General features: G+C 44.1%; 1 protein-coding gene across 1 annotated transcript in view; it reads right to left on the bottom strand.

Annotated features, from left to right (window-relative positions):
* The window catches only part of LOC121278821 (coiled-coil domain-containing protein 178), a 211,184-nt gene that overhangs the window by 45,549 nt on the left and 140,025 nt on the right, over nucleotides 1-25,610 (bottom strand). The window contains exons 12-13 of the mRNA XM_041189276.1: nucleotides 6,916-7,052; nucleotides 6,655-6,838 (exon numbers count right to left, since the gene is read on the bottom strand). Coding sequence (XP_041045210.1) covers nucleotides 6,655-6,838; nucleotides 6,916-7,052 — 321 coding nt within the window. The remainder of the gene's footprint in view (nucleotides 1-6,654; nucleotides 6,839-6,915; nucleotides 7,053-25,610) is intronic.

The raw sequence follows: 25,610 nt of genomic DNA, 5'->3' as shown, positions 1-25,610 counted from the left end.
TTGAATGCCGAGGGAGATGGTTAGATTCTCTCTTGTAGGAATAAAGCTATTTTAGATCTCGTAATGTGCAATTAGGTAATTAGTAATTGCGTAGTAAAAGATCCACTGGGAAATAGTGATCATAATACAATTGAGTTTCATATTAAGGTTAAAAGTGACATACTCCAATCACATACTTAGTGTTCCTGCAAAACCTCACATCCCCATGATCACTGCCAGCTATTCAAACATGAAAGCCACATCATTCAAAGGCATTGCACCACACACACTGCTACACTCTGTCACTCTTATAGGACAACTTGGCACTAATCAGAGATTGAAGCACCTAACCAGCAGAGGACAGGCACCTGGAGGAGAAAGAGTTTGCACCTATTGGAGTGGCCATGACTGAGACTGTGGCCAGTGGAAAGACTCAAACCAAAGATGACAATTTGCTCACGCTTAACCTTCCTTCTCCCATTCCATTTCCCGTTCAGCCCAAAATCACTTCTGATTTACAAGGCATAAGTGGAGTAAGCATGTACCTCCTGTTTTCCATCACATGCATCATCACAACCTTACTCTTGTCCCTTTCTCCTTTCAGATAACCAACTGCCAGACAGTGTTGAAAGTAAAAGAGGTAGCAGACTAGGAAGACAGTAATGGAAAAGAAACACCATCACTCACTTTCACATTCACAGCCATCAGTTCAGGTACCAACATGGTGCATAATTTAGAGATAGCCTAAAGATGCAATCTGCACGTGGTGAGACACTGCACTGGGCATGAAAGGTCTGCAGCAAGGGCCAGGGACAAGGGTAGCACAGGTGCCAGCTTGCCAGTGGGTGAGGTTGAACACAAGTTTTGCTTTGGAGAATTCAGATGAGCACTTCGATGTGGTGGCCTACAGAGGAAGGTTGATGGGCATGCACACTGAAATGCTTGGTGCATTGGCCAGCCTGCCTGGAAGCCTGCTGCCAGTGTCAAGGAGCATTGAAAATTTTGCCACCAACTTCACACAGGGCGCTATGCAAGCTTGGCGCCCATCATCTCCAGCGTGAAAGTGGTGACCAACTCCGTGTGAACCCATGCAGACCCAATCTTGAAGTATAGTGACTGGTGGCTGGTGTCTCAGCTTCCATTGCACCAGAAGTAGCTTCCACAAGAGGTCTGAGTGCTGCAGTGGAAGCTCAGGCTGAAGTTATGTAAGTTTGACTTGTTGCTACACAAGCTTACCCAATTGCCATCATGGCTGTGGATGCCACTGCTCAAAGGATCTCAGCAGTTCAGCATCTGTCCTCTAACACATTACTAGGATTGCTGAAGTGCTGCCCTGGGTGGAGGAAGTTGCAGAGATTCTGTGGAGCACAAACCAGTTGTCCTCTCTCCTGATGACCACACTCTGCCAACTCTCTTGTTGTTGTCTGTCAGCTTGCCAACATAGACTGGTGCCACCATGATGCGAGAATGTATTCCCAAGACAAGCTTTCTAGTGCCAGAGCTGGCTGAGGTAATCCTCCTAAGGTCAACTGCAGCCTCCTCCACTTAAAGTCAGCAGCCTTCCAATAGCCACAGTGTAGCAGCTAGGGTAGCGTTGCGTTGGTGCACTAGGACAGGCAAAGACACATAGAAGACAGGCACTAAGGGAATGCGCAAGGGTGATTAGTTACCTATGTATGCAATATTGTGCGGTTTGATTAACAAATTTGGTTTGAGATGTTTGTTTTCTGATGGGTTCTATTTTAGCATTGTGCCCAAGAGGATACTGTGATAGTTGGTAATAGAAGGAGTCAGGCTGGCGCCCTCGGGCACCCAAAGGGAGCAGGAGCAGCAGCAGGACACCTCTGGGTCATCCACTCAGGCATCTCAGAGATTGTCTACACCCTCCAAATCCCCTTTGCCGGTGACCCCTTCAACCTTGTCCTCTGTTACCGCAAAACGAACAGCTGGCCCACAGGAGGGCAACCAAAGGGAGCAGGGGCCCTCCAGGCCTCGGCTCTCTAGAGGACGACCACCAAAGTCATCAAAGTCAACAAGGCAAACTAGACAGCAGGTTGTCTTCACTCTTGCCGTGAATATTGGGGGAGCACCTAGAAGAAGTGGTAGGCCACATTTTCTAAAGAAATTTTGATCACAACTTGTTTTACTGGTGAAGAAATATTGTCACAAATCCAACCTTGGTAAATATAGTCACTTTCACTGTATCATGTGTTCTGTTTCTTTTCAGCATCATTGTTAAAGCTTAGCAAATGCACCCGCCCCACCCCTGACAAAAGTACCTTTCCTGCACACAGCCGACCCCATGGGTGATCCTGCATGAGAAGGACATAATACCAACGACCCTCACTGTCCCTTCACCCAACCCTGTTGAATCCTCAATCTCCCAGCCTACTGGCTCCCTCTGCCCCCTGTAACCTTAACCATACCCTCCTATCATGACCTCCTGAGTTTGCTCCCCAGAAGTCAACAATTGACTCCACCAACCCCTCCCTGTGAGCACACCTGGACATTCACCTGCTACTCGGCTACCAACATGGCCCTTTCCCAACCTTCCCCCCGTTCCCTGTATTGCATTGCTACATGACTGTGAAACCCTTTTCTGCACGCACAAAACAACACCCCCCTCTAGGTCCCCACACCCCCATGCCATCTGCAGTCCTCCAAGCCTTCCTTAACCCCCGCAAACCTCCTTCCCCACCTCTCAGTATCTCCTGCTGACTTCCATCCCGCAGCACTGGGATCCGAATCATCATGGCAAAGTCCCTGGAAGAATGTCTGAAGCCTGAGTGAAGTTTCTGCATAGATAACTCCCACCTTCCGAAAGCAGCTTCGCGGAGGAGCCATGTGGATGAGGCTCCAGACATCCTGCGATGCACGTTTGCATGTCTGATAGATGGAGGCCTCCATCTTCTTCTCATCAGATGTCCACAAGCTGACGAGGCCCTTAATATAAGTCCCGACTTTTGTATGCTACATTAGTCCAGATGTGTTCTGAACCAGAGTGGTTTCCTGCTGGCATTGCGAGAATTGGGCATGGGGGGAAGATTCCAGTCAACCCTTCCATTGCATCCCATTAGCGGGATGCAAATCGGTTTCACACTGGCCTCCAACGGGAATCCCGATCTGCCATGGTGGGCAATATCAGAAAATCCTGCTGCCATTTCACACTGGCGTGAAACCAATTTTTAGACCTCCTGCTGAATTCTACCCTGCCCCACTTGCCATTGATCCTGCCGACGGGCCCATGGGAGAATTCCGCCCACCATTCTCGACCAGCTCTGTAGCTTGTGGCTGCAGCAGGAGGCAGATTTCAGTGTGGATGTCCTGAATGATGCAAAGATGGCTGTGACACTGCTTTTCACTAAGTTCAGGGAGGAGAATTGCTCCCTAAATAACTGGGGCAGAATTGCCAACGTGTAAAATGATGCACGGTGACGTCAGGCACACGTCCCGAGGTCACTGCGCGTCATTTTGACCCTCAGTTCAGCGGGCGTGCAGTGAAGTTGGCTGCACGCTCGCTGAACTGTCAAAGGCCTATTAAGGCCAGTTAAAAACTAATTAAAGTAATTAATTGAGTTGCCCGTCCAATCTTAAGGTTGGCGGGCAGGCAAAGAGCCCAGGCGGCCTTCACATTTATCATGAAACCTCATCCATGGGCAGGATGAGGTTTCATGAAGGGTTTATAAATTAAATCAATTTTTTAATTAAAGGTCGGCTCATGTAACACTGTCACACGAAGTGACATGTCTTAATTTTTTTTAAATCACAATTTTTCAAAATCAAACTAATCTCCCTGAGGCAGCTCTTTGCCTCAGGGAGATTTCTGTGCTCTTTCGCCCGCATGCACGAAAGAGCAGACTCAGCCTACTTCCCCCGCCCACATAGGGAGTGCTCAGCCCTTCCGGATGTGCGTCACGCTGGGCGGGCCTTAACTGGTGTTAGTTTGGCCTCCTGCGGAGAGACCTTCTTCCCTCCTCCTAGGTTCTCTTCCAACAATTTGTATTGCTCTATGTCATCTCTGCTCATTCTCCTCTGGCCAAGGGGTTGCAAACTATTGCAACTATACCTGGGAACAGGTATTCTGCACAGAATCCTTGATATCAGGTCGGAGTCCTTAAGCACTTGCCACACAAATCATTGTACACTTCAGTAACTTTAAATAACTGTACTGCTCACCAAACATTTCTTCAATTGCAGCAAAAGCCAGTGGAAATCAAACAGCAACTAACCTGAAAGTGGGTAATGATCCCCTTAAATAGCACAGCTGGGCAGTCCTTCCCATTGCTGAATGCGTGTTCAGCTGTGTATGTTTAAGAGAGCACATTAGAGGAAATGTTGAGTTTCAAAATGGCAGCGCTGGCATCAAAACTACAGCCAGAATTTTCCTGCACCACCATGGCGGATCCTGCACGGGGGATGCGGCGAGCCATTCAAATTTCCATTCACTTCAGCGGGAATGGATGATCCTGCTGGCGGGAAGGGCCAGAAGATCCCAGCCTACATTACATAATGATTGGCATCACAATCTGCTTACTTTGTACACTTTCCCTGAAGATACACTAACACCCTATTCAAAATGGCATCTGCGCGGCCCACACACCTTGAATGGCATCAAAACAGCACCTATAATCCCAAACAATTGGTGCTCGAGTGCCAAATTTTGCAGCCTAGCTGTCCACAATGTCAGGCAATTGTGATTGAAACTGAAAAAGAAACCTGTAACAGCATCAATAAAACATGGAACAACACCAAGGATTACATAGACAACACTCTATCCCAGTGGTCTCAAACCTTTTTGATTAAAGGACTGCTTTTCAAATAGATTAACAATCATAGACACCCCCATCCAAATTATAATACTATATAATACTCCTAATATTAAAGTGCTACATGTAAAGATTTAATAAGAGTGCCTTTAAGAAAGCAGGTATTTACTTACAGGGTTAAATGAGTTGGCCTGCTTATCATTACATAGTATGTGTAGTACTAAGTATTTAAAAACACTCACCTCTCTTGAATAAGGCTGAACTCACATGGCGACCTGAATAGCCTTGGTAACTGACTATTTCTATGCCTCTTGCAGCACTCCTCCATGTGCACTCCCCTCCACTGTGGGACAGCCAACCCACTTGGTGCTGCACAAGTAGCAGCAATACTGTGCACCCACCTCCAGACTCACACCAAGCTCAACTCTGTCTGCTGCATCTCAGTTATCTCACAGACCACCTGGAAGGTCTACAAATCCCAGGTTAAAAGAAAGACCAGGTTAAAAGGTCCAAACTATAGCCTCATCTTCTAATCATTCATCGATTAATTTTAGGAAATACTATACATGCTTCCTTCATTATTTAATTAGAGGACATTTTGAATGAAATAAGTAATGGTTTATGTAACAAAACAAAAATAGGTCAACTTAAAATATCATATTTTCCCCTGGGTCCTGGGGAGTCTAATATCCCGTTGAAACCATACTAATTTAAAGAAATTAGGAACAAACTGAAATACTGAAAATATTAGAAACTGAAACCAAACATTACACGAACCACCAGCTGAATTGTAATGCAACAGTATTAGGTACTTAAGCACGAACAATGCCACTAAGTAGAACATTTTTCTCCTTCCTTTCAAATGCCAAGCATCACAAGATTCAACAACTCTTATATGCCAACATCTCTCTGGATCTTTCTTCCCTTTCACTTTCCTCTGATTGCATTCCTCCTTCCAATCTCATCTATTGCCAGACTCAACATTGAGTTTAACAATTTCAGAGAACAAGTACTGCTCCCATTTTCTCTGACATCAAAGGCTGATAATTTTTCTGCTCTTCATTAAATCACTTCTGCCTTTCAACTTTTCACAGCCTTCCCTTTTGTTCTTTCCTCCCCTCCTTTCTTCCCTGCACCTTGTTACCTCAGTCTGATGAAAGGCCACAGATTTATTTTTCCATTGCAAATGTTGCCTGACCTGTTGAGTATTTCCAGCATTTTTCTGTTTATATTTCGGATTTCCAGCACCTACAGTATTTTGCCTTTTGTGGAAATAAACCCGTGTTCTGTTTTCTACTCTGCTAAATGACCAATCTGAGTCACAAGGAGGGGATGCAAAGCAAAAGAGGTGCCATCTACCTTCATGGTGTGGAAAAATTGGATAGGCTAATCCATGTTAAGTAGTAATCACATCGCACACAACCGAAGGGGGATTATCAAAATATCTGAGAGCAGATTAGTTACCACTTTGGCAATATCAAGATGTATTCAGGCAGAATGAAGAACATAAACACTTATTATCACCAGTGCAATTAGGAAGATAAAGCTGGAGCAAAACTTATATCAGTATCTCAGTACCTGCTGGTCAGTATTTATTTGTTACAGACTTTAAAGTTGAGAGATTTTTAAAATTAAGTTAATTGAGTTATATATTGCATGCAGCGAGCTCTTTTCATTAATTTTTGCCACTGACCAGCATTCATAAAGGCAAAACGTCAGAAATAGATTCAACTGAAATGCAAGCTGTAATCTAAAATTAGAAGTATGCCAAGCCTAGTTTTATCTTAATCATGGTCAAACTTTTGATGTATCAAAATCATTCGACAAATTTTTGGATTATAAAGGACTTTAGCACTAATCTACTGAAACCAAAATGTTCTGAGGTTTGCATATTGTATCAGTCACAAACCTTCAATTGATCTTCCTGATCGGCCATTGTCTTTGTCAGCATAGACAGCTTTGCTTTCGCTGTATTTTGAGTCCTCTCCACTTGGGAGTGCTGTTTCTTCATGGTGCGCAGCTTGCCTTTATTAATTTTTAAAACTTCCTGCACTTGCCGGATCTCTTTCTTGATTTTATTTCTTTCCTGCCGACTTTAACAGATATGTTTTCAATTTTTTTTAAAATGAAAATACTGATGGTCGAATAAAAATCAGATTATTTTACATACCTTTCTTTAATGTCATTGTTCAAGGTTTCAATCGTCAATTCAATCTCTTTGTTTGTGTTCTCCAAATGTGTAAGGTTATTTCGTTTTTTGTGAAGTGCTTGTTGTTGTTCTGACAATCCAAAGTCTCCAGTTTGTACCTACAAAAACATAAAATAGATAAAATCACCCCAACCAAGAGTCAGAGCAAAGTATACTACCAGCAAGAAAACCATTAAGGAATAGTAATCGATTACTCAAAGCATTTACAAGATACATGCAAAAGAAAATAAACATTTTTTATATAAAAAGTTCCAAGTACTCATTTGGAACATTTCAAATTTTAACACTTACAAAGAAATTGTTCAATTATCAATTTTCTATTGGCCAACATGCTGGTCAGCTTCACATTCTAATGGACTCCGCCAAGAAGTGGTAAATAATGGGTTGCAATACCACTAGTTACTAATATTGACTGTGTGATCAGAAGGAAACCAAGCATTTGTTAATCTACTGGTATGGGGAGAAGGTTATTTGTGGGGAAAGTCAACTCTGATGCACCTTTTAGAAATCAGCTTAGTTAATCAGTGGAGAACTCAAGTCCAGTTACCACTTTAATCAGAGAATGACCAGTGACCCAGATAGTTTATTTTAGGGAGACAAAAATAACAGAATAAAAAATTAAAAAGAAACAACAAGAATGGCATAAGTAGAGGTAAGAAATTAGGTTAACTGGGTACATTCTCGGTTAAGGAGTAATAATTGAGAAACTAAAGAAGCTAGAGGAAAAAGTAGCAGGGGTTGAAAGTGTAAAATGATAAAGAAAAACAAAATATAGAAAGAAAACATTATTGTAGGGGAAGTATATTTTTTCCCCATTCCTCACCTGTTTTGTCCATTCTGGAGGCATTCATTTCACTGGTTGCTAAAATTGCTGATGACACAAAGATAGGTAGGAAAGTAAATTGTAAAGAACAAGTAAGGAGGCTACAAAGTGACATAGATAGGTTAAGTGAGTGGGCAAAGATCTGGCAAGTGGAGTATAATGTGGGCAAATGTGAAATCATTCATTTTGGCAGGAAGAATAAAAAAGCTTATTATCTAAATGGTGAGAGTTGCAGAGCTCTGAGATTCAAAAGGTGTCCTAGTGCAAGAAGCACAAGAGGTTAGTATGCAGGTACATCAGGTAATTAGGAAAGCTAACAGAATGCTATAATTTATTGTGAGGGGAATTGATTACAGAAGTAGGGAGGTTATGCTTCCGTTGTACAGGGCATTGGTGAGACCACATCAGGAGTATTGTGTACAATATTGGTCTAGGTAAATGCGTTAGAAGCAATTCAGAGAAGGTTTACTAGGCTAATAACAGCAATGGGCAGGTTGTCTTATGAGGAAAAGCTGGACAGGTTAGGCTTGTATCCACTAGAAGTTAGAAGAGTAAGAATTGAAAATTAATTGAAAACTTTAAGATCCTGAGGGGTCTTGACAGGGTGAATGTGGAGAGGATGTTTCCCTTTGTGGGAGAACGAGGGGTCACTGTTTGAAAATAAGGGGTCGCTCATTTAAGACAGAGATGAGAAAAATTTTCCCTCAGAGGTTTGTGGATCTTTGGAACTCTCTTCCTCAAAAAGCGGTGGTAGGAGAGTATTTGAGTATTTTTAAGGCAGAGCTAGGTATATTCTTGATTAACAAGGGGGTGAAAGGTTTTCAGGGGTAGTAAGGAATCTGCAGTTGAGATTACATTCAGACCTGGCACAAAGGAAGATGGTTGTGGTTGTTGGAGGTCAGTCATCTTAGCTCCAGGGCATCACTGCAGGAGTTCCTCAGGGTATTGTCCTCAGCCCAACCATCTTCAGCTGCTTCATCAATGACCTTCCTTCCATCATAAGGTCAGAAGTGGGAATGTTCGCTGATGATTGCATAATGTTCAGCACCATTCGCGACTCCTCAGATACTGAAGCAGTCCATGTCCAAATGCAGCAAGACCTGGACAATATCCAGGCTTGCACTGACAAGTGGCAAGTAACAGTCGTGCCACACAAGTGCCAGGCAATGACCATCTCCAACAAGTGAGAATCTAGCCATTGCCCCTCGATGTTCAATGGCATTACCATCACTGAACCCCCTCCACTATCAACATCTTGAGGGTTACCATTGACCACAAACTGAACTGAACTAGCCATAAAAATACTGTGGCTACAAAAGCTGGTCAGATGCTAGGAATCCTGCGACAAGGAACTCACTTCCTGACTCCCAAAAGCCTGTCCACCATCTACAAACCACAAGTCAGGAGTCTGATGGAATGCTCCCCAATTGCCTGGATGAGTGCAGCTCCCACAACACTCAAGAAGCTTGGCACCATCCAAATAAAGCAGCCCGCTTGATTGGCACGATATCCACAAATATTCACTCTCTCTACCACTAACACACAGTGGGCAGCAGTGTGTACCATCTACAAGATACACTGCAGGAATTCACCAAAGTTCCTTAGACAGCACGTTCCAAACCCATGACCACTACAATCTAGAAGGACAAGGACAGCAGATAGATGGGAACACCACCACCTGGAAGTTCCCCTCCAAGTCACTCACCATTCTGACTTGGAAATATATCACTGTTCCTTCACTGCCGCTGGGTCAAAATCTTGGAACTCCCTTCCCAGCAGCACTGTCAGTGTACCTACAGCACATGGACTGCAGCAGTTCAAGAAGGCAGCTCACCACCACCTTCTCAAAGGCAACTAGGGGTGGAGAATAAATGCTGGCACGGCCAGCGAAGCCCATATCCCATGAATGAACAAACAAAAACATGGTCTTATTGAATGGCAGAGCAGGCTCAAGGGGACCTGTGGACTACTCCTGTTCCTAATTCATATGTTTACAATGGGCAGATGATCCACTTCACCAGATCACAGCAACTTGCACTTATATATCATGCTCAATGTAATTAAATGTCCCAAGGCACCTCACAAGAGCATTATCAAACACATTTTGACACTAAGCCACAAAAGTTGATTTAGGACTTATGGAGGTAGGTTTTAAGAATGTTCTTAAAGGAGGGAGAAGTAGAGGTGCAGAGATTGTAGGAGCATTGGAAGGAACAAAGGAGCAGGTTTAAGCCATTCAACCTGTTCCACATTCATGGTTGATCTGTTTCTTAACTCCATCTACCAGTCATGCTTCCATAACTCTTAATACTCTTGGCCAACAACAATCTATCAACCTCAGTTTTTCCATTTTTAATTGACCTTGTCTCAACAAATTTCAAGTTGCAGATTTCCACTACACTTAGTATGAAGAATTGTTTCCTGGCCATTTAGAGAGTGCCCCTTGATCTGGACTCATTCACCAGATGAAATAATTTCTCTCTATCTATCCTATCAAATCTTTTAAGCATCTTAAACACCTCAATTAGATATCCCTTGTTTTGACCAAGTGAGAAGGAGTGAATTGGCTCCCCTCTATTCCACCTTTTCGGTTGGTCATAACAAAGGCTTAAGTTTCTTTTTCAAAAGGATATGCCTTTTCTGAATCAAAATATATATAACTATTTATGCAATGAGCAATAAGGAGTCAAACAAAGAAAGTGTTCTTGAGTTAAAGAAAGAGCAAATTTATTAAACACTAAACCTAAGAGAAAAAAAATAATAAAAATGCACGTCACACACACACAGGTATCAGAAATAAGGCAAGTTAGAGCCCAATTAGGAAAAGTTAAAGATATACAGTTAAGTGTCCTTTGATTATCCCTGAGGCGTAGATTTTAAACAGTGCGGCCAATTTGGATTAGTTGGTTTTGTGGATGCGGTCAGATTTTGCAATTATTACGAGATTTCAGTTCGTTTTATGTTTTTGGTTATCAGGTTCGCTTTGTCTAGCGAACTTAGCTGCACCCTTGATATTAACACATTAGTTGGTGCTTGAAACAATATCGGCAGAGAGACTGATTAACGGAACAGACACTGGTAGTTTATTGGAACTAAGAACAGAGCACTAACACCATGTGTGCGTCTTCAATCACCCCCAGCTCTAGACTTCCAACTACCCAAGAAGCCCGCGCTGTGTAGTGATTGGTCAACATAGTCACATGGTCAACTAACTACATTCTTTTAAAGGTACATAGCACTCCACTTTACCACAGTTCGCTGGTAGGTTTCTAGTAATGTCGTCTTCTGAACCAGATAATATACTTGTTCCAAAAGAGAGAGAGGGAGAGAGTGCAGCTTTTCAGCCTATTTCCTCTGCTGAAAATTTTCTTGACATTCTGCATCACATGCAATCTCTCCCTGCAGTGGCTGGCAGCCTTACACTGCAATATTTCACCCCATGTGTATTTCCAAGGGGTTTTGGCTGGGTCGGGCTGTGGCAGCCATTGTTTCAATATCCAGCACTTTGCATTTTAAACAAAAACAAAAATGCCTCGAAAAACTCAGCAGGTCTGGCAGTATCTGTGGAGAGGAGCACAGTTAACGTTTCGAGTCTGCAAGACTTTTCAACAGAACTAAGGAAAAATAGAAAAGGGGTGAAATATAAGCTGGTTTAAGGGGCGGGGGGGACAAGAAGAGCTGAATAGAGGGCCAGTGATAGGTGGAGATAGCCAAAAGACGTCACAGACAAAAGGACAAAGAGGTGTTGAAGGTGGTGATATTATCTAAAGGAATGTGCTAATTAAGGGTAGAAAGCAGGACGAGCAAGGTACAGATAGCTCTAGTGGGGGTGGGGTGGCATGAAGGAATCGTAAAAGGCTAAAAGGTAGAGATAAAACAATGGATAGAAATACATTTAAAAATAATGGAAATAGGTGAGAAAAGAAAAATCTATATAAATTATTGGAAAAAGCGAAAAGGAGGGGGAAAATCGGAAAGGGGATGGGGAGTTATTTTCTTTGGAACAAAGAAGGCTGAGAGGTGACTTGATTGAGGTGTATAAAATTATGAGGGGAATAGATAGAGTGGACAGGATAAAATTGTTCCCCTTGATGGAGAATTCTAGAATCAAGGGACATAGATTCAAGATAAGTGGCAGAAGGTGTAGGGGGGACATGAGGAAGAACTTTTTCACGCAGCGGGTAATGGGTGTCTGGAATTCGCTGCCCTAGTTGGTGGTAGAGGCAGAAACTTAAAACTCTTTTAAAAAGTACCTGGATCTGCACCTAAAGTGCTGTAAACTGCAGGACTATGGGCTGGGTGCAGGAAGGTGGGATTAGAAAGAGAACCTGGGTGTCCTCGGGCTGGCATGGACAAGGTGGGCCGAATGGCCTCCTTCTGTGTTGTAACTTTTCTTTGGTTCTGTGGTTCTATGGTATGGAGGGTAGGCAGGAATGTGGAGTTGAGGCCGCAATCAGATCAACCATGAACTTAATAAATGGTGGAGCAGGCTAGAAGGGGCTGAATGGCCTACTTCTGCTCCTAATTCATTTGTTCATATCACAAGCGGAATAAGCAGTGAAACTCATGCAGAGTTAACCACTGATAAGCAAGATGAAACAGACGAAGTTTTAGACTTCACTACAAGTGAAGCACAGGATACAAAACCAGAATTTCTACTGGAAGCAAAAATCCAATTACAGCCCAGTAACACCCTAGAAATCAGATTTGTAAAGAGTGCCTGTGTTGGAGCTAATAAATTCACAAGTTGTAGAGGTGGACAGTGAGGGGTTAAAACCAATCCAAGCCGACCAGGCTGACAATCCGAAAAATTTGCATGTTAAAAGCTTCTGTACTAAAGAGCATGACGGCAGGGCCAGTGAGAAGCACAGAATACCCATGCAGATAACCAAGAGCAGAAGAGCAGCTTGGCTGTTAAGACCAATATTGGAGCTAACAGCCAGGCAAACCAACCAAACCCTTTCGACGATACTTAACCCGGAGTTACAGGAAGGAGAAAATTATCTGTCGTACTTACTACCAAAAAAAGCAAGTTCAGAGCCTTGATGCCAGCTTAATCTTTTCAATTGAAGATAGGTTTTGTTTGTGACCAACCACATGAAAAGGCGAAAAAAACAATGCAAAAATATGTTATCCAGAGCCTAACATAGTTTAGGATCATCTGGCTATCAAGTCCCCAGTAGAGCAGAATAGTTGTAATTTGAGTAAGAGAGTGAATGAGAGTGAATATGTCTTTGTTTGGTGTCTTGCTTTTTTATATACTTTGTAATGAAATGAGAGTGGTTCTCATTTCCTCTCCTGTGACGCAGAGGTGCCATAAGGCTATGCTCCTTTACTTTAGAAAATATGGCTGTTTAGCTTTCAGCTGACTGGGAATTTTACAGTTTGAAATGAGACAGAACAAACTACTTAAAAATGCAAGGCCACCTTTCAAGGTGAAGGTGAAAAACAAACAAATTAGAGACTCATTGAATCTTGTCACTGTCTAAGGAAGAGACATTAAAATCAAAACATCAAGCCGTTGTTTCCAGGACTGTTACTGACCTCATTCAGCCCCTTCTAGCCTGCTCCACCATTTATTAAGTTCATGGTTGATCTGATTGTGGCCTCAACTCCACATTCCTGCCTACCCTCCATACCATAGAACCACAGAACCAAAGAAAAGTTACAACACAGAAGGAGGCCATTCGGCCCATCTTGTCCATACCAGCCCGAGGACACCCAGGTGCCCTTTCTAATCCCACCTTCCTGCACCCGGCCCATAGTCCTGCAGTTTACAGCACTTTAGGTGCAGATCCAGGTACTTTTTAAAAGAGTTTAAAGTTTCTGCCTCTACCACCAACTAGGGCAGCGAATTCCAGACACCCATTACCCACTGCATAAAAAAGTTCTTCCTCATGTCCCCCCTACACCCTCTGCCACTTATCTTGAATCTATGTCCCTTGATTCTAGAATTCTCCATCAAGGGGAATAATTTTATCCTGTCCACTCTATCTATTCCCCTCATAATTTTATACACCTCAATCAAGTCACCTCTCAGCCGTCTTTGTTCCAAAGAAAATAACCCCAACCTATCCAATCTCTCCTCGTAGCTATACTTTTCTAACCCTGGCAACATTCTTGTAAATCTCCTCTGCACTCTCTCCAGAGCCAATACATCCTTCCTGTAATGTGGTGACCAGAACTGCACACAATACTCCAGTTATGGCCTCACCAGTGTTTTATACAATTCCAACATTATATCCTTACTTTTATATTCTATACTTCTGTCAATGAAGGAGAACATTCCATATGCCTTCTTTACAACCTTGTCTACTTGAACTGCTGCCTTCAGGGACCTGTGTACTTGTACGCCAAGATCTCTCACTTCATCAACCCCTCTTAGTATATTCCCATTTATTGTGTAATCCCTGTAACTGTTTGACCTTGCTAAATGTATGACCTCACACTTCTCTATGTTAAAATCCATCTGCCACTTTACCTCCCACTCCACCAACCCATCTATATCGTTTTGGAGATTATGGCTATCCTCTACATTATCCAGTACTCGGCCAATCTTTGTGTCATCTGCAAATTTCCCAATCATGGCCCCCACATTCACGTCCAAATTGTTAATATATAAAACAAACAGTAAGAGTCCCATCACTGAGCCCTGTGGAACACCACTTGAGACAATTTTCCATTCGCAAGGGCATCCATCGACCATTACCCTTTGTTTCCTGTTACAAAGACAACCATTTATCCAGTTTGCCACAATACCCTGAATCCCATGGGCTTTTACTTTCCTGACCAATCTTCCATGTGGGACCTTGTCAAATGCCTTGCTAAAATCCATGTACACAACATCCACTGCACTACTTTCATCAAACCTTCTTGTCACTTCCTCAAAGAATTCAAATTTGTGAGGCTTGACCTTCCCTTAACAAATCCACGCTGACCATCCCTGACTAGTCCATCCCTTTCCACATGACAGTTAATCCTATCTCTCATGATTGATTTTACTCATTTGCTTACCACTGATGTAAGACTAACTGGCCTATAATTGTTTAGCATTTCCTTTGATCCCTTTTTAAACAATGGAACTACATTTGCATTTCTCCAGTCCTCCGGTACCTCCCCTGTATCTAGTGAAGATTGGAAAATCATCCTCAGATCATCTGCTATCTCCTCCCTGACTTCTTTCAGCAGCCTCGGAAACAATCCATCTGGCCCTGGCGACTTATCAACTTTCAAGGATTTCAACCCTTCGAGTACTTCCTCTCTCTATTTATGACTATCCCGCCCAATGTTCCTCCTGGACTACTATATCTACATCCTCCCTTTCGCTTGTAAACATGGAGACAAAATATTCATTCAAAACCCTTCCCATATCCTCTGCATCTACACACAAGTTTTCATCTTCATCTTTGATAGGTCCCACTTTTTCCTTAACTAAACTTTTAGCATTAATGTATTGGTAAAACATCTTTGGGTTATCTTTAACTTTACTTGCTAATCTGTTTTCATGCTCTCTCTTTGATTTCCTTATTTCCTTCTTTAATTCGTCCCTACACTTCCTATATTCACCTAGGCCATCAGCAGTGCTTAGTTCTTTGTGCCTATCATACGCTTTCTTTTTCTTCCCCTGTATTCCTCTAGACAGCCAGGGAGGTCTAGATTTGGCAGTACCACTCTTATTTTTGTAGGGGACATGGCTACTTTGTACAATTAGGATCTTGCTTTTTAGTGCTTCCCACTGGTTTTCCACTGTTTTATCCTCCAGCAGTGCTGTCCAGTCCACCTCAGCCAAGTCCCTTCTCATTTCTGCAAAATTTGCCTTCCCCCAGTTCAAGACTTTTACTCCGGCATTCTCTCTGTCCTTTTCCATGGTAATGCTAAATCTGACTAAATTGTGATCACTGTCCCCGATATGGTCGCCAACTGTCACTTCACCCACTTGCCCTTCTTTGTTCCCCAAGACTAGATCTAGAATTGCATCTCCTCTCATTGGGTTTGTGACTAATTGGTTGAAAAAATTTTCCTGGACACACTGCATGAATTTTTCTCCCTCAGTGCCCCTTATATAGTTTGAATCCAGTTGATATTAGGATAGTTGAAGTCTCCTATTATTATTGCTCTCTTGTTCTTACAAGCAGAAATTTGCCTACATATTTGTTCTTCTATCTCCATTTCACTATTTGGGGGTCTGTAGTATACCCCCAGTAGTGTGACTGCCCCTTTTTTATTTCTAAGCTGAATCCATTAAGCCTCGTTTGTTGACCTATTTAGTATATCATCCCTTCTCACAACTGGAATTGATTCTTTAACCATTAGTGCTACCCCCCCTCCTTTTTTATCTCCTACTGTATCGTGTCTGAAGACTTTATAACCAGCTGCTGGTTTTGTCCCTCCTTTAGCCAGGTCTCCGTAATAGCAATGACATCCTGCTGCCATGTGTCTACCTGTGCCTGTAACGCATCTACCTTGTTTGTAATACTCCTTGCATTGAAGTATGAACAGTTTAACCCCATCAATTTCCCTTGCTGGACACTTTGTAAACTTTGCTTCTCCTGTAACTCCATGTCTATCACAACGTCTCTAGCTAATGTTCTACTTCCATTTTTCTGATCTGAATCTGACCTATCTGATCCTACTCCTGGGAACCCATCCCCTGCCACACTAGTTTAAATACTCCCCAATAGAACTAGCAAAAGCCCCCGCAAGGACACTGGTCCCAGCTCTGCCTGGGTGCAGCCCGTCCAGTTTGTACAGGTCCCACCTTCCCCAGAACCGGTCCCAGTGCCTCAAGAATCTGAACCCCTCCCGGCTACACCATCTCTCCAGCCACATGTTCATTTGGTCCATCCTCTTATTCCTGCTCTCGCTAGCATGTGGAACTGGGAGTAATCCTGAGATTACTACACTTGAGGTCCTGCATTTTAATTTATCTCCTAACTCCCTGCACTGAGCTTGCAGGTCCTCATCCCCTAGTTTAACTAAGGCGTTGGTACCAATGTGTACCACGACCACTGGCTGCTTACATTCCCTCCCCAGAATATCCTGCAGCCGCTCCGTGACATCCCAGACCCTGGCACCAAGGAGGCAACATACCATCTTTGATTCACGTTTGCAGCCACAGAAGCGTCTGTCTGTGCCCCTAACTATTGAATCCCCAATCACTATAGCCCTGCCACTTGTTTTCCTCCCACCCCGCTGAGCAGCAGAGCCCCACGGTGCCATGAACTTGGCTGTTGCTGCTTTCCCCTGAGAGGCCATCTCCCCCAACAGTATCCAAAGCGGTATATCGGTTAGAGAGGGGAATGACCACAGGGGACTCCTGCACTACCTTCCTGAGTCTTTTACTGTTCCTGATGGTCACCCATTCCCTTTCTGCCTGTGTAATCTTCACCTGTGGTGTGACCACCTCACTAAACGTGCTATCCACGACTTGCTCAGCATCACGGATGCTCCACAATGAGTCCATCCGCAGCTCCAGCTCCGAAATCTGGTTAGCTAGAGGCTGCATTTGGACACACCTTCCACACACATGGTCAACGGGGACGCTGGAAGCGTCCCTCATTTCCCACATCTTGCAGGAGGAGCATATCATGGGTCTGAGATCTCCTGCCATGATAACCCTCTCAATTTAGCTAGATACTCCCTTAAAAAAAATACGCTAGCTCAGGGCCTTATTTATGTTAGCTAGGAACCTTGTTTCTTGACTAATTGTACTTGTACAGTACTATATACTTTTTTTTAGCTCCTACCAAAATACTAAACAATGAATAACTAATAGATTGAAAAAAAAACTCACCAGGATTTACTCACCAATCAGTCGCTTTTTCTTTAAAATCCACTTTCAGAAAAGTGTCCCTTGCAGGTCGGGTGCACTCCTGAAGGCACTACCTCTTCCTCTCTTTCTTTTTTTTTGGTTTGAGGAGGAGGGAGCGATGGAAACACTACAGCAATGTAACGTCCAGGGCTATTCTGTTCTTTGACAGTGGGTCCTCCTTGATTCCCTCCTGAGTCGCGGTGTCTGCGGTGACTTTTCCCAGAATGCTTCAGTCACTTCTCACCAGCGCCCTCTGTTGAATGCCTTGTTAGCCAAGAATTTAACTACCTCTGCTTTAAAAATATTCAATGACCCTGCCTCCACTGCTCTATGGGGAAGAGGGTTCCAAAGACTCACAACCCTCTGAGAAGAAAAAATTCTCCTCATTTCCATCTTATATGGGTGGCTATTTATTTTTAAATTGTGTCCCCTAGTTCTAGTCTCCCACAAGGGGAAACATCCTTTCAGCATCCACCCTGTCAAGTCTCTCAGGATCGTATATATTTCAATATGCAACATTTCCATAAGTATTGCCTGCTTTGGGATAGGTTCTGCTCTCTTCCTCTTTTGTTTTGGGAATGGACGTTCCCCTGACCTGTTCCATGTCCCTGGAACACTACTGTCCCAAGTGGATGTTCAGCTCTTGCTGAACTCCCTTGTGGCCCTTCAACTGAATGGGGCATTGCCCTCACTCTTTCTTGGTCTGTTAGGGAACTTCTTTGGCCCCCATTTAAATATGCCTGAAGGTGTCAGCTAAACAGATCACAGGCTCTCTTCCTTCATCCTTTTTAACCTTTACAGCCTTTCATGGACCTCTTTTACTCCTGCTGGCCTGGCTTCAGCCCTTTAAACTTCCTCAGTTTTTATTTTTACTCTTTTTGTTGCTGCTGACTGTTCCTTTTGCGACTATAACTCCCACGAATTCCATTTTGATCCATTTTACTTCTGCTAAGCTATTCCCCTGCATTTTTAAGTTCAAGTAGCCCTTCCCTATCTACTCCAATTATTATGGGTTCTCTTAGCCCCTGTAAGACATCTGAAACTCTCTTGGTTCCCTGCACTCTTACGTATTCCTGCTGGCTTTCTCCAGCATTTTCAGCCTCTCTAGACTGCCCCTGACCTTTCAGGAATATTATTCTCCAGCCTTCCATGGCTGCCTCTATGCCCCTGCACAGTTCACATAGTCTCATCTTCCTTTCTTGCTGTTTTCTTTGGAATTCTCTCTCCTCCTTTCGTTCCTGCCCCTCTCTCTCTTTTTTCCCTTTCCTCAAATTCCAAGTTCCAATTTCCTCTGCTCCAATCTTAATTTTTCTGCTACTAATTTATCTGTTTCAGTGTGCTCAATTTCCAACTCTAGGTGTTTTGCCACCCTGGGCAGAACTCCACCTCTAGGTGCCTAGCTGCACCTTTTAATTCTTCCAAGGATAGTGCCCTTAACTTCTCAGTAGTTAGCTCATCTTGCTCTATGAAAGCATTAACATAAAATGTGGACATTTTTGCAGTTTAGTATTATAGGCCCAAGAAAATCCTTTCCAGTTTTAACATTTTTTTTTGAAGAAACAATTTACTTTCCCCACTGTAATTCTTTCATCAATCTGTGGGGAAAAAATTCTGGATATGAGCCTCCAAATTTGTTATCACATGATGAGGTGGGTTAAACTGGCTCCCTTCTATTCATTCTCCTCGGTAGATCACAACAAAGGTTTAAGGGTCTTTTTCACGAGGATATGCCTTTTCCAAATCAGAATGTATTTAACTATTTAAGCTGTGAGCAATAAGGCGCCAATCAAACAATGTTTTCCTGAGTCAAAGAAAGAACGAATTTAGTAACCACTAAACCCAAGGGAACAAAATAATCAAAACGCAACATCACACACACATGAAGTTAGAGTCCAGTTACAAAAAAGGTAAAAGAATATATGGTTAAATGTCCTTTGATTGTCCTTGAGGCGTAGATTTTTAAATGTTGTGGCCAATGTGGATTAGCTGGTTTCATGGATGCAGTCAGATATAAAAGATGGTACACTTCTAATGAGATTTTGGTTCTCTGGCAGATTTCTAGTAATGTTGTCATCTGAACCAGGTAATATACTTGTTCCAAAGGAGATAGAGGGAGAGAGTGCAGCTTTTCAACCTATTTCCTCTGCTGAAAATTTTCTTGACTCCTGTGTCATGTGCAATCTCTCCTTGTAGTGGCTGCCCTGAAATATTTCACCCATTGTGTATTTCCAAGGAATTTTGGGTGGGTTTGTCTGTGGCAGCCATTGTTTCAATATCCAGCATTTTGTATTTTAATGTCTCTTCCTTAGACAGTGATGAATTTTGATGGGTCTTTGATTTCTTCGTTTTTCACCTTCACCTTGGAAGGTCTCCTTGCATTTTTAAGTAGTTTGTTCTGTCTCATTTCATATTGCAGAATTTCTAGTCAGTTGAAAATTGGTAAGTCATATTTTCAAAAATTAAGGGGCATAGCCTCGTGACAGTCACTATCCATCTATATTTAAAGAAATACAAGTCCAATCTAGGAAACATGTCGCAACCCTGTCATAATATGAAGTGTATGTTCTATTTATAAATGAGAGCTGTTGCTAATTGGGAAAAGTTAGGGAAATATTCTTAAATATATATAATAACCAGTTTCCACTTGTGTGGGAAAAGAAAAATGGAGTGATGTGCCTGTGATCTCTGCGTTTAGTGAATAAACCTATGGGCTTAATTTTCCCCCCGTCGGGGGGTTGTGCAGGGGCAGGCGGGAGCGAGCGCAAAGCCGAACCCAATCGGCGCCCCCGATCAGGTGCGCGCCGCCATTTTATGTGGGCGGGCTAATTAAGGCCCGCCTAGCGTAACGCTCACCCGGAAGTGCTGAGCGCTCCCAGTGTGGGCAGTGAGGTGGGGGGGGGGGGGGTTCCCTGACACAGAGCTGCCTCAGGGAGATTTGTTTAAAGTTCAAACATTTAAATAAAGAATTGACAATATTTTAAGACAGTGCCACATGAGCTGGGACGTGTCATGGAACATTAGTTTAAAAATTTATTTAATTTATAAACACTTCATGAAACCTCATCCCGTCTGTGGATGAGGTTCCATGAAAAATGCGAAGGCCGCCTGGGCTCTTCGCCTGCTTGCCAACCATAAAGTTGGACAGGCAGCTCATTAAATTGATTTAGTTTTAAACAGGCCTTAATAGGTCTTTGGCAGTTCAATGGGCGCGCAGCTGAGTCCCACCGAATTGAAAATCTAAATGATGTGCGGTGATAATGGGACCCCAACCGATGTCACCGCACATCATTTTACACATTGGCAAGCGGGCACTGCCCCCGCTCACCAACTGGAAAATTCTCCCCTGTATTTAGGAAAGCCTGGCTCCAGATTCCTCTTTTACTCAGGGCAGGATTTTGCCCTTGGCGGGGTGCTCAGCAGGGGTGGTCGAGGGCGGTCGATAAGCCGACCTCCACCCGCGATCGGCTGCGCACTGCGATTTCATGCAAGCGGGCCAATTAAGGCCCACCCTGCATGCATTGTGAGTGGTAGCGCTGAGCAGTGCTTGTGTGGGGGGTGAAGGGCAAGCCAGGCCTCGTGCGCAGTTCATGCATGCGCGAGAAAGAGCGCTTCAATCTCCCTGAGCCACGGAGCTGTCTCAGAGAGATTGAAGCACTGGTTAAAAAATTAATAAAGACAGTAAAACTTTAATAAAACATGTTCCCTCATGTAACTCTGTTTTTCATTCCAAAATAAAGTTTTTATTTAATGTTTATTTGCTTTAGAGAACCTCACCCCGCTCGTGTTTTCTAAAAAAATTTAAAGGTTGCTTGGCCTTTTCACCTGCCCGCCAACCATTAGGTTGGATGGGCAGCATAGATTTGAATTTAATTAGATTGTTAATGGCCTTAGGAGGCCTTTTAATTATTGGCGGGCGTGCAGCCGACTCTGGCATGCGCCCGCTGAACGAAATATCGTGAGAATGCACGATGATATCGGGACGCACGCCTGATGTCATCGTGCGTCATTTTACGCTTGGGCGTGTCAGGTGCATCCGCACGCCGAGTGTAATATTCTGCCCTCAGTGATGATTCGCGAATTACAACAACATGGCTTTATAATTCAACCCTTTTATCCTGAGTATCATTCTAGCAAATCTGTGATGCACCCTCTCAAAGGCCAATACCTCCTACCCGAAGTGCATTGCCCAGAACTGAATGCAGTACTCCAAATAGAGCTTTATCAGAGCACTTTATAGCTGTAGCATAAATTCCACCCTTTTGCATTCCAGCCTCCTTGTGATAAAGGCCAACATTCAATTAGCCTTTTTTTATTTTTGTACATGTCTACTAGTTTATAGTGATTTCTGAACATGAGCTCCTAAATCTCTGTTCATTCATTGTTTCTAGCTTCTCATCATTTAGAAAATACCCTGGTCTGTCTTTTTTTTGTCCATAGTGGATGACCTTAGTGCACTTTCCCAAACTAAACTCCATCTATCATAGTTTCACCAACTCCCTTAATTTATCAATGTCTCTTTGCAACTCTCTGCTCCAATCTATATTTATTTACTGTGCCAACTAATTTAACGTTGTCATAAAACTTAGATATGCAAGTCTTCAGTCCTTCATCTAAGCCATTTAGAAATATTGTGTAATGAAAAGCTGAGGCCTCAGTACAGACAGATCATTGGGAAAACCTACTCTCTGACCACCTCCTAACCAATTTCCTATCCTGTACCTCCCTCCAAATTCAGTGTCTTATTTAGAATCTTACTGAATACCTTCTGAAAGTCTGTATAAATAACATCCATAAGTTATCTATTTCCTCAAAGTAGTCAATTAGGTTCATTAGGCATTATATCCTTAACAAATCAATGCTGTCTCTCTCTGATCAGCTCATTTTTGTCCAAATGCTCAACCACTCTGCCCCAATAGCAAATTCTAGTAACTTCTCCATCAATAGTGTGTAGAAGAGCATACCAAGAGCTGCACCAGGTGCACCTAAAAGTAAGCTGCCAACCTTATGAAGCTACAACACAGGACTACATGCATACTAAACAACGGAATCCAGTGTGCCATACAAAAGAGATGTCATCCCACAACCAACAGATCAATTCAATTCAATTTATTGTGCGTTTGGAAATTTATTTCGGATACATTGCTCATTCGTTAAAAAATTGCATATAAATGAATAATAACAATAAAAAGAAAGAAATTACCTTACCAAAAAAAGTCTAAATTTGACTAAAATATATGTCAAGAACTATTCCAGTACATTAAAATAATCAGTCAATGAGTCCCACCATGGGCAAAACCATACCAGGTTTGCAATAAGTACGGTAGCGGGCAGGAAAAAAGACATTTTACCCGCCAGCCGCAATGGCAGGTTTTCGTACCATATCATCCTATTGCTGGCATGTCCCGTCGCATTAATAATGCCTTCATGGGAAACACGCCAGATCGCTGGTGAGTGGGCTCAGAGATGCCCGCTACGCCGTGATCTCAGTATTTCCTCGCTCTGGGCGCCATAGTTATAGCACATGAGAGCGCAGCCTACTGCATGTCTCCAGACCAGGATTACTCCAAGTAACAGATGGCCCGGAAAGCAAAGGAGACAGCCCCAAATTTAGTGATGACTCTCTGTGGCACCTGCTGGATGCAGTGGAAGGCCACCGCCATGTCCTCTACCCCACTCTGGCCACAGGAAGTCCACCAGAGTCACCAATCGAGCCTGGGAGGTGGTGGCAGTGGTGGTCAGCTCAACCAGAGGACAGAGGTGGTCAGCCAGGAAGAGGATGAATGCTTTCATTTGTTCTGCCAGGATAAGTCAACCTCCCCATCACTCTGAACTCACACACTCACAAGCCCATCGTACATCCTCAGGGATCTCACACCTCAAAGGACAACACCACTAACTCTCACATACACCCTCACTTCCCCATCAGGCTCATATCCTCTTCCTGTTCATGGCTCCGCTCACTGCACAAACATTCCATGCAGTGCCATGTATCCTGCTCACACTCTCTCCAATTGTTTTCTTGCAGGAGGAGCTAGCTCACAACAGCAGGGAGAGGTCCCAGACTGGGGGTGGAATGGCCCACATAAGACCCCTCACTCACTTTGAGGAGTGTGCCATCATGCTGCCTGGTGAAGACGTGTACCGTACCTGCAGGGACGATGAGGTTGGCGGTGAATCCACGTGAGGATCCTGCACCACATCATCCCTCTCTTAACACAACTGAGTGCTCTCTCTCTCCTGCTTTTGACTCTGCTGCCATGCACTAATATCTCGGCACCCTCAGCCAGCCAGTCCCTCAGCTCCATCCAGGTCTTCACTTCCAGCCAAGAGGACACCTCCTCCATTGAAGAGCTGGAAATAAGCATATTGAAGATGCATCACAGTGCTTACCCACACCCTCCACAACAGAGACACACACCTTGGTGGGACCTAGATATAGAGCAGGCTTGGGTTCACAATCTGGTGGTCAGCACAAGGATACGAGTCCACAGCAGGAGAAGGCAAGTTAGTTGAGCTCCCTGGCACTCGCAGTACTGCTGGGGAAGAGTTATCCATGATGCCCGAGTCAGACGTCAAGCCTCTGGACTTGGCCTTCCAACTCACCTTCTCTCTGATGAAGCGGAACCCACATGCGCATGCATGGAGGTCTCAATCAGAACGCTGGTGGATGCACTGGAGAACCTGGTCCAGCAGAACGTGGAAATGCACTCCATCAAGTAGCCATGGGTGAGTTCCTGCAGTGAGTTCCTTGGAGTCCTTCTAGGTGCTCATTCCCCACAAGGAGTCAGGCCGGGGCCCTCAGACACCCAAAGGGCAGAGAGAAATGTCAGCTAGACACCCCTGCGTCATCCACTCAGGAATCCCAAAGGCTGTCCGCTCCCTCTGAGTCCCCTTTACCTACAACCCCTTCAGCCTCGTCCTCTGTCACGACAGAGGGAGCAGCTGGCCCACAGGAGGATAGCCAATGCAAGTCAGGGCTCTCAAGGCCTGAGTTCTCCAGAAGACACACGCCAAAGTCATCAGAGGCAACTGAGCCAACCATTGCACAGGTTGTCTCCAGCCCTGCTGTGGATGTTGGGGCAGCACTGAGAAGAAGTGGTAGGCCTAGAAAAGTTAAGAAACTCTGATCACAAGTGGTTACATGAGTGAACACATTTTGTCACTTTATAATCTGAAAATACATTCACTTCCACTGAATAATGTGTAATGTTGTCTTTCAGCTTCAGTGACAGGCTTTGCAAATCCTCCAACTGCACTCCCCGCCCCAATAACAATTCAGCTGCATGCAGCTGGACCAAGAGTAATTCTGGAGGTAGATATGTGTGTGTGTGTGTGTGTGCGTGTGTGGTTGGGGGTGGGGGGTGGCGGTGGCAATGGGAGTGCAGGGCCTCTCAGTGCCTTGTGCAAGCATTCTCCCATGAACGCAGAGCCTTCATCCCTCAGCACTCATCTCAATGTCCCGAGCATTTTCAATGCTGCCTGTTCTCTGTCAGTTGTCCATCTGAGCCGACCTGCATCTCTGCCCACCCACTGATCACACTCCCATGCAGCACCTGTGCCCATCCAACGTGAGGCTCGGCTCACTTTCGATTTCGACAAGAATGGTAGTCGTTAAGTTTCTGAATAGCTGCCCCATCCTTTCCCCTCCCCCTGTCACCCATGTCCTTTCCCCCATCACTGTCCACCCTCCTGGCATCACCTTCCCACTGTCACCTACCAACCTGAACCCTTGTCTTTCCAGGATGTCCATGTGAACGTGCATGTTCCCTACCTTCCTGAGAATCCCACCCCCATTGACCTCCCCGATCTGGTCCTTCCCTGGGTCTGTGTCTGCCTCTGAGTCCCCACCAACCACCCTCACCATCCTTTCTACCACTACCTATGGACCCTCACCATCCTACCCTACCAGCTCCTTCTGCCCCCTCTCAAACCCACCAACCACTCCTACCATGCCCACCCTAGGTTCACTCCCCAAGGAGGCAGTCATTCACTCCACCAGCTGCTCCCTTGCACATTCACCTG

This window comes from Carcharodon carcharias, chromosome 6 (genome assembly GCF_017639515.1).
Source record: "Carcharodon carcharias isolate sCarCar2 chromosome 6, sCarCar2.pri, whole genome shotgun sequence".
Lineage (NCBI taxonomy): Eukaryota > Metazoa > Chordata > Chondrichthyes > Lamniformes > Lamnidae > Carcharodon > Carcharodon carcharias.
The sequence above is the reverse complement of the archived record's forward strand: the minus strand, read 5'-3'. Positions and strand labels throughout refer to the sequence as shown.